This window comes from Xyrauchen texanus, chromosome 4, assembly GCF_025860055.1.
Source record: "Xyrauchen texanus isolate HMW12.3.18 chromosome 4, RBS_HiC_50CHRs, whole genome shotgun sequence".
NCBI lineage: Eukaryota > Metazoa > Chordata > Actinopteri > Cypriniformes > Catostomidae > Xyrauchen > Xyrauchen texanus.
In genome coordinates, this window is record NC_068279.1 from 46,390,924 (window position 1) to 46,400,159 (window position 9,236).

Below are 9,236 nucleotides of genomic sequence, written 5' to 3' on the forward strand. Positions count from 1 at the left end.
AAAATAAAATAATTATTAAATACACATTATAAATATAAACAATAATTATAATAATAATAATAAATACATTAATTATAATATATTATACATAATCTAAAATAAATTGTATATTTTCTTTAATAAAACATATTAAAAAAATTATTATCACTCCCAAACCGGTTAAATACAGCTTTTTTAAATGTTTTATTTTTACTTCAAATCTACCTGGTATCTTTTATCAAACATATTACTCTTAACAAAATATTGAATTTAATACAATAAACTATTGCAATAAAAATATTTCCCATTGTATTTCAAATAAGAGCACATCTCAAAGGAATAATAACATTGCTTAATATGTATTTAATACTTGATCAATATTACTGAATAGTTTTCATCTTAAGTTTAAATTCAAAGGAATCTAAATGTTACACAGCAGCAAAAATAAATAAATATTGGATAGACACGTTAAAAAAAAAACACTTCTAAAGCTCAAATTACTTTTTTTTGTTGAAAATGTATCATATGTAATCCCGTGGGGGTTTTTTGTGAAATTTAGTGCTGCACTTGCTGCCATGTAATGCCAAATCAACCAGGATATTTTTTTCCCACTGAGTCATGATCTGGTAGAGCATTCGACAGAGGGATGACAACCATATGGTACTTGATCAGAAACATGCCTGTTCTTAGACCTTGGATTTGAACAAATATTTGCCTTAGCTTTCCATGCATAACTACTATAATATGATATGAGAGAAAATACAATCTATTTATATGTGAAATGACTAAAGAGTATTCAATGATTTACAATGTGACAGTGACAGAATTATATATCAGCCACACTGATTAAACGGTGAGCATCTGGCCATTTTGAGATTATCAGCATTGGCTGATGATAGTGTGCCAGGACTAAAATAAACTGACAGTCTTGACAATAGATAATGCACATTTACTTATGTCAGATATTTGTGAGTGAATTTTGAGTAAATATTGTGTTTAATATAATTCACTTAATTTCAACAATTGTGGTGCACTTTTCATATGCTAACACTACGTCCATTAGCCTACTTTATAGCATTATTTCCATCTGCTACCCATCTAGACACCAGTATCAGCATGTTATTAGAAATAAAATATTGGTCAAAAGCTAATTTACATCATGTGATTTATCTTTAATAGTGTCTTTGTTATTTTGTTAAAAATTTCCATAAACTTGTGGAAGGCAGGTGTGTTTTTCTATCTCAGTTTTTTTAAATCCAGCAAACTGAAAGAAAATGACATATATCAGGACTGTTCATAGACTTACAGATCATAATCACTTCATTCAAAACATATAACATTTAGTTTAACTTTTCAATTCAATAATCTACTTCATCATCATCAATAATAATAATAATAATTTAGCTTATTTGTATAATTCTTGACTTTACAATTTTATTACATACAAGAATTTATGTGCAACCGCCTCGAAACATAGAAGAAGAAGGGATTTTTTTATTTTGAAAAGGCACACAGATGGCAGACATATTTGAGGAAATGGTCACATCACTTCAGCTACCAGTCCATAATGTAGCAGTTAGCAAGTGAAAAACTGATTGTTTACCTTCAATATGTTTCTGAGTTTCAGGGCCCTGAACTGTGCGGATATTTTCGTGTTGAGCTCTTTAACTCCTCAGCACCAGTGAGCCACATCATAGCTGGTTTAGTTTCAAATGATGAGCGGTCAGAGAGACACACACTGAGACACCTGAAACATAAACACACACACACACACCAGCAGCAGCAGAATGGATGAAAAATACAGCAGTGCCATCTCCAGTAGCAAACTGGGGTGAGTCGAGGCTCCAAATGCCAGAAAAGACCATATGCATTTATTATGAATCTAAATACCTGACATATAATGGCATAACTATTATAATACTGTCCCAAAAAAAAGAACTTGGTAATAGAAAGATACCTTTACACTCCAGTCTTGTGGATTACTTTTATGCTGCCTTTATGTGATATTTGGACCTTCAGAGTTCTGGTCACCATTCACTTGCATTGTATGGACCTACAGAGCTGAAATATTCTTCAGAAATCTTTGTTTGTGTTCAGCAGAAGAAAGAAAGTCACACACATCTGGGATGGTGTGAGGGTGAGAAAATTATAAGAGAATTACAATTTTTGGGAGAACTATTCTCTTCAAAATATGGTTCCATTTGTTAACGTCACTTAATAACATTGAACTAACAATGAACAATACATTTACAGCATTTAACAATTTTGGTTAAAGTCAATTTCAACATATACTAATGCATTTTTAGAATCAAAAGCTGTATTTGTTAACATTATTTAATGGGCTTTGAATTAACATTGAACAATTGTATTTGTACTAACTAACATTAACAAAGATTAATAAATAATGTAACAAATATACTGTTTATTGTTACTTCATGATACCTAATGCATTGACTAATGTTAACAAATCTAATCTTATTAAAAAGTTTTCTTTTTTTTTTCTTGTTATGCTCAGCTCTAAAATATTTCACCAGCTAGAAATTGCTCTGTGAGTACATAAATATTTATTAAATAAAAATAAATACATATTTTTGTATTTCAAGGGAAAGAAATGATTTAAAACTTTTATTAGATAGAAGTTTTTGTCTAAATTGTTTTCCTTTTCAGTGCATTTCCAGTGTTTGGATCATTTTGGAATGTGTATCAGTACTGTTGTCATTTGTGTACTTATCATTTCCCTTTCCTATTTACAGGAGTGTTTCTGCATGTGCTGGCTGACACGCTGGGCAGTGTTGGTGTGTGATTACTGTATATCAACTCTTCTCATCAGACAATTCGGATGGCTGATCTCAGACCCCATTTGTTCTCTCTTCATCTCCACACTGATTTTTCTCATTGTCATTCCTTTGATAAATGTGAGGATCTTCTATTGAGAACGCCTACTGAACACAAGAAAGAGCTTAACTTTGCACTTGAAAAGGTATGATAACAAAAAACATGGATTGCTAATGATTTTCATTTCTCTCAGCATTATTATGCAAAGGATAATGTACAGGGTCAGGTGTCATTCTGAAGGGGTTTATTTGTAGGATGTTTATTGCCTGGGACAGTGTCCAATTATACAGTTTAGTGGTCACTCTATGAAAAGAAATGATTGCAGAATGATATGCCATGGAATAAGTGCTTTTAGAAACATGTTTTAGGCACGCTATTTAATGCTTTCTTTGCATTTGTCTTAGATTCAGAAAATAGAAGGCTTTTGTCATACACCGTGACCCTCACTTCTGGAGACATTGTGCAAATGTCCTTGCTGGAACAATTCATCTGCAGTGAATTATTCATCCTGCCTCTGCATCTTTATCAAGACCTGTTTACAAATTTACAAGAATTAAACTCATTTTCTTATATCAGATATTATGCGTAATCATTTTAGTTCAATTTCAAACAACAATACTAAAGGACACATAGAATTAACATAGCCAAATTTTTCATTTTAGATGCCTTTCGGATTAATATGATGAAAATGATGATTAATATGCGGATAAATATCAAATTAATTGGTCAGAAGAGTTAGGGTTATATAGTGGGACTGAGGAAAAGATTAAATTAAAGTTGTATTTGTTAAAACAACAAAAATAGCAGTGCTTACTGACAGTGAAATGTATTATTCTACAAGCACACTGTTGAAAGAAGGAAATTTCAGATGGGAAATAATTATATAAAGAATTAGTAAACAAGTAGGAGCAAAGGGTGACAAAAATGTAAGGCTATAAGACACTACCATTCAAATTCGTTTTTATTAATTATGTTAAAGGGATAGTTAACAAAAATAAAAATGATCTTATTTACTTACCCTCATGCTATCCTAGATGTGAATGACTTTCTTCTGCTGAACACAAACAAAGGATTTTAGAAGAATATTTCAGCTCTGTCCAGACAATACAAGTGAATGGTGACCAAAACTTTGAAGGTCCAAAATGGACATAAAGGCAGCATACAAATAATCCATACAGCTCCAGGGTCTTCAGAAGCAATATGGTAGGTGTGGGTGAGAAACAGATCAGTATTTGTCTTTTTTTGTTGCTATAAATTCTCCTCTCAGACAGTCCGTGGATATATGCAGAAAGAATGCGAATTGCCAAAAAAGAAAGTGAAAGTGTAGATTTCTAGTAAAAAAAGGACTTAAATATTTATTTGTTTCTCACCCACACCTATCCTATCTCTTCTGAAGACATTGATTAAACCACTGGAGTCATATGGATTACTTTTATGCTGCCCTTATGTGCTTTACGGAGCTTCAAAGTTCTGGCGACCATTCACTTGCATTGTATGAACCTAGAGCTGAGATATTCTTCTAAAAAAATCTTAATTTGTGTTCAGCAGAAGAAAGAAAGTCATACACATCTGTGTTGGCAAGAGGGTGAGTAAATGATGAGAGAATTTATATTTTTTGGGTGAACTATTTCTTAACAGAAAATGTATTGGGCATTTAGTTTATGTACTTCCACGCACTCCACTGCGAAAGAGGGCAGTGAATGAACGCATCCCGTCCATCTCAGACAAGAGAAGAACACGTTCAACCATTACCCTTGCCCCCTGGTGTCACGTGCTCATCAGTTGTCCTGGGAACGCATTGAAATCAGGTGCGGCTGGGCCAATCAGATCTCAGTTTCTCGAACCACAGCGAATCGCGTTCGAAAGAGCGACAATTTAAACCCAAGAGCAGAAGTCACGTTACATCGTGCTCGCTTGAATACAATCAACTAGTTTGTTCATCGATTCACAGCAACAAGCTTCCAAAATAATGGCTCTCCGTGTTACAAGGGTGAATTTTAATGCATTTCACGTTTACTTACTGATAGAACATAGCCGAAAACATGATACATTTCATCTGCATTTATTGCTGTATCGTTTTAGAATGTATAGATGAATTCCCTCATCTCGCACTTTACTCAATAGGCTGCATTCGTTCACTAGCGCGGAATTAATTTGCGCTTAGTTCTTGTTTTAAGGTTTAGCTCATGTCTTCCATTTGTGTAATATTTAAAAATCGCACCCCGTTTCATTCTTCTCAAACGCGGATTTTCATACCCGAGCTGGCACTTGTACAAAGGGCGTCGTTGTGCATATCACCAGTGTTTATACACTAAGTCACGCGAGTTTAATTTTAACTTGATTGCTTTGTGTTTGTTCAGACTACGCGTCTGGCCAGCAGCGAGAATCAGACCGCTCTGCCCGGGAAGGCAGTAGTACCGAACAAGCCCGCTCTGAGGCCGCGGGCCGCGCTGGGTGAGATCGGCAACAATCCTCTGACGCGACAGGCTTTAAGGAAGAAGGTAATTCGTCCGTTCTCATCAGGCATTGCGCTTTTCAGTTCTTTCTTTACTCATTTTTATACTTGAATAATGTTTCCCGTACAACAGGATGTGAAGGCTGCACACAACGCAGAGGTCGTGGTTGCGAATGCACCTGCAGTTCAGCAGCCCAAAAAGGAGACGACTAAAGTCCAGAATGAAGTGCAGGTGAGCTTCAGAGAATTGTTAAAGGTACACCGTATCTTTTCTCATTTTTAGTTTTTGTCCTAAGAAATTAATTCTAATTTTGAAATTTAAGACTAGCTCATATCTGTAAGCTTATAAAAGCTGTTTATATCTACATGGAGCAGGTCCTCCATGGGGGCAACCATGTTAGGGTCACACAACCTGCTTAATGACATCAGCTTAAAGTAACCACGTGTTGATTTGATACTTTATTTCATTGAGGAAATTGTGCATTGTTGATTTTTGAATAGTCAATTTCTATAATTACATGGTCATAGATTCTGGGGAGGTCTTGCTTAATGGTGCACTGAAAAAAAATATAACTTGACAAATGTAGTAAACCCATTCTTCTAATTGAATTGCATGATGCCGTGTCAAACTGTAAGTTCACTTAACTTGGCATTCATATTAGGGATGCGTAGATCGATCCTAAGAGTATTGATACTGCTGTTGTATTGAAAATATTGACTCTAAATATTTTAACGAGGGGAATTATTTGATTCCTAATGAACAATCATAAGCTTCAAACTCAAATAAAATGGATTAGACTGTATTAGTAAATACTTGTGCAGGATGGAAATTGTTTCTTCCACTCATCTTGTCTTTCATAAATGCTGAAAGACACAAGCAGACAAGCGCCTTAACAAGACTCATTCAAACAAGAGGGGTCAGCGGCTTGTAGCGGTAATGAGAGAAAATCAGAGAAATGGCTTCTGGTGTGTAGTCTAGGCCAGGTGTGTGTGGCTGCCAAAACACTGAGCATTTGACCCGGAACTTTTTCAATCTAATAACTCAATGCACCGTTGAGTGAAATTGTTTTATTTATAAAAAATTTAGAGATTCTCTCTAAACACGCTCCGAGATGCGCAGGGGAGCACTGTCAAGGGGTGGGACATTTCCAGCATCTGACAAGCATTCCTGGAGAAACTGTCATTTGCACTGCATCTTTATTTCCCTGCTAAACTTGAATATGTGTATATATTGTGGTATCACCCATCCCAAATTCATATAGAATGAACCGAACTATTTAAGGTATCTGGATGCAAGTAGACTAAGCTCAGATTTTTGCAGTTAAAATTGTTTCTACAACTGATTCTAGGTCAATCATTAAAATTATTCTGGGCACAAGATGAACTTAATTGGTTAACTGGGTCCAACTTGACCAAAATAATTGCAGATCGCACTAATGGTGTCATCACAAAACCATTTGCAACAAAACAACCATGCTTCAAAAGAGCTAGAACCTCTGACACTATAACCATTTGAATACTTTGACCAAGATAACTTAATTTAAATTCAAGTGGAAGGGTTCATTGGTATTCCACATCCTCCGCGTTACTCATTTGAGTTGAGACAACCTTAAATCTATAGATCAAGATTAATGCGTTCAAGGAACTTGGGTGTTTGAGTTATGAGCCCAAAATGTGGCATTTTCATATAATGTTTTAAGACCACTTTATTTTTCCAGTAGCAAAACATTAGTTTACCACACGCTAAATGGGGTTTCCATTTGAATGCAGGCTTATCCTTGTCTATGCAATATTGTTTTTAGTCTTTTGCATTTCAGTGTCTTTTAACTGCTGTTCTTATGCATGCGTGGGAATAAGTTTTATCTACTGTGTCGGCAGATCGTGTCAGAACCTTCCTCTCCTGTTCCCATGGAGACCTCCGGCTGCGTTTCAGATGATCTGTGTCAGGCTTTCTCTGATGTTCTGCTCAATATCAAGGATGTGGATGCAGATGACTATGATAATCCCATGCTTTGCAGTGAATATGTCAAGGACATTTATCTGTATCTCTGTCAGCTTGAGGTTGGTATGGTTTTTGTTTTTTCTTATATCATTACACATGTTTCAGATCTTTTTGTTCATGTAAATTTCTCTTCCTATAGATTGAGCAAGCTGTAAGGCCAAAATACCTGAAAGAAAGAGAGGTCACGGGAAATATGCGTGCCATTCTTATTGACTGGCTCGTCCAGGTTCAAATTAAGTTTAGGCTGCTGCAGGAAACTATGTACATTACTGTTGCCATCATTGATCGCTTCCTTCAGGTGAGTTCCTTGCAGTTTTCTTGTCTTGACCAGTATGGATTTGTCACTTGGAGTTTACTTAAATGGGCAACCACTTTCTCCAACCAGGATAATCCAGTTCCCAAGAAGCAGCTCCAGCTGGTTGGTGTAACAGCCATGTTCATTGCCTCAAAGTACGAAGAAATGTACCCACCTGAGATTGCAGACTTTTCCTTTGTGACCGACCAAGCCTACAGCACTGCTCAGATCCGAGAGATGGAGATGAGAGTCTTGAGGGTCCTCGACTTCAGCTTTGGAAGACCTATGCCTCTGCAGTTCCTAAGGAGGGCTTCAAAGATCGGCGACGTAAAAATTGCTTAAACATCTCGTTCCACAAGTCTTTGTTTGCAGAATTGGGCTCTTTGTGTTGATACTAAAAACCCTGTTTTGCAGGTTACTGCAGAGCATCACACATTGGCCAAGTACTTCCTTGAGCTCACCATGGTTGATTATGACATGGTCCACTTTCCTCCCTCTCAAGTGGCTAGTGCAGCTTACGCCCTCACTCTGAAGGTCTTCAATTGTGGAGACTGGGTGAGTGTTTGGGTTAGTTGTCAATAATTAGCTTTATAGTTTGTGGTTTAACCGTATTGCCTGTGGCACATTGCAGACCCCTACTCTCCAGCATTATATGGGATACACCGAAGATGAGCTGGTTCCTGTAATGCAGCATATTGCCAAGAATGTTGTGAGTGTCAACGAGGGGCTTTCAAAGCACCTGGTGAGTGGCTTAGGCCTGATACTTGACTGTTCGAGTAGCCAGAGTTTTCCTAAATGTGGATGTTTTTGCATTGTGGCTCAATAAGATTCTCTTTTGTAGACCGTGAAGAACAAGTACTCTAGTCAGAAGCAGATGAAAATTGCCTCCATTTCTCAGCTGAGATCATCCTTGATCAAGGATCTGGCCAAGCAAATCTCCTAGTGAGGTTGTTTTGAATAGACTTGAGCACTGTGTGCTGCCTTGTAAAAATTGTAAATTATGCATGCTTTTACTGTTAAACTTTTAATCTTTTGTGGAATGTTTTTACATTCTCTTTTTTTGCACTGCCATTCTATTAGCAAAGATGGAATAGTTATATATTTTTTTCAAAGTTTATACAACCATGTGCATTGAGTTTGAATAAACTTAATTTTTTTTTTTTTTTTTAAATATTGTCTCCATCCCTATAATTGGCAACAGTTGTATGGTATTGAGTTGCATAATTATGTTAAATATTTTCATTTTGGCTGTTCATCCCCCTTATTTTTTTATTATTGACCCTTGTACTTGTATGTAACTAGCTTGCACAGTTGACCGGGGCTCAAGAATGCAAGCTGGGAAGCTTTAGGGTGCAGTTTTAAGGGATGTTTAACTAAACCTTAATCGCCCTTCAAAAGCTAACTGGGTTTTGGCGCCCTCAGCTGGATATTTCACTTTCAAACTGCAGCCAAAGGTGTAATGCTCCACATACTGTGAGTTACATTTAGCAACAACCACGTACATTTCATGAGACTAGGCTTTTTGGGTGACCTCTACTTTGGAGAAGTAAATGAAAGACTGATGTTTCAAGGCACTTTGAATGTGGCAAGGTTTAAAGGCAGAACTCTGAAGCTTATTTTACAAAAGCACATTAACTCATTTTATCTAAAGTTTAAATTGTTTTTAAGGA

The 9,236-nt window shown here is 36.2% G+C and overlaps 1 protein-coding gene across 1 annotated transcript; it reads left to right on the forward strand.

Annotated features, from left to right (window-relative positions):
- The first annotated feature begins 4,720 nt into the window (after positions 1-4,720).
- LOC127634270 (G2/mitotic-specific cyclin-B1-like) lies at positions 4,721-8,685 on the forward strand. The gene is made up of 9 exons (XM_052113746.1): positions 4,721-4,804; positions 5,175-5,315; positions 5,403-5,501; positions 7,148-7,330; positions 7,411-7,569; positions 7,657-7,893; positions 7,981-8,121; positions 8,198-8,308; positions 8,408-8,685. The coding sequence occupies exons 1-9, from the start codon at positions 4,784-4,786 to the stop codon at positions 8,507-8,509; spliced, it is 1,194 nt and encodes a 397-aa protein (XP_051969706.1). The 5' UTR covers positions 4,721-4,783; the 3' UTR covers positions 8,510-8,685.
- The last annotated feature ends 551 nt before the right edge of the window (positions 8,686-9,236 follow it).

Excerpts from the sequence above, each read along its gene's own strand:
- LOC127634270 (XM_052113746.1), top strand. The coding sequence starts at position 4,784 with ATGGCTCTCCGTGTTACAAGG. Across the intron at positions 7,894-7,980 it reads GGGCTTCAAAGATCGGCGAC|GTTACTGCAGAGCATCACAC; the intron begins GTAAAAATTGCT and ends CCTGTTTTGCAG. Across the intron at positions 8,309-8,407 it reads AGGGGCTTTCAAAGCACCTG|ACCGTGAAGAACAAGTACTC; the intron begins GTGAGTGGCTTA and ends TCTCTTTTGTAG.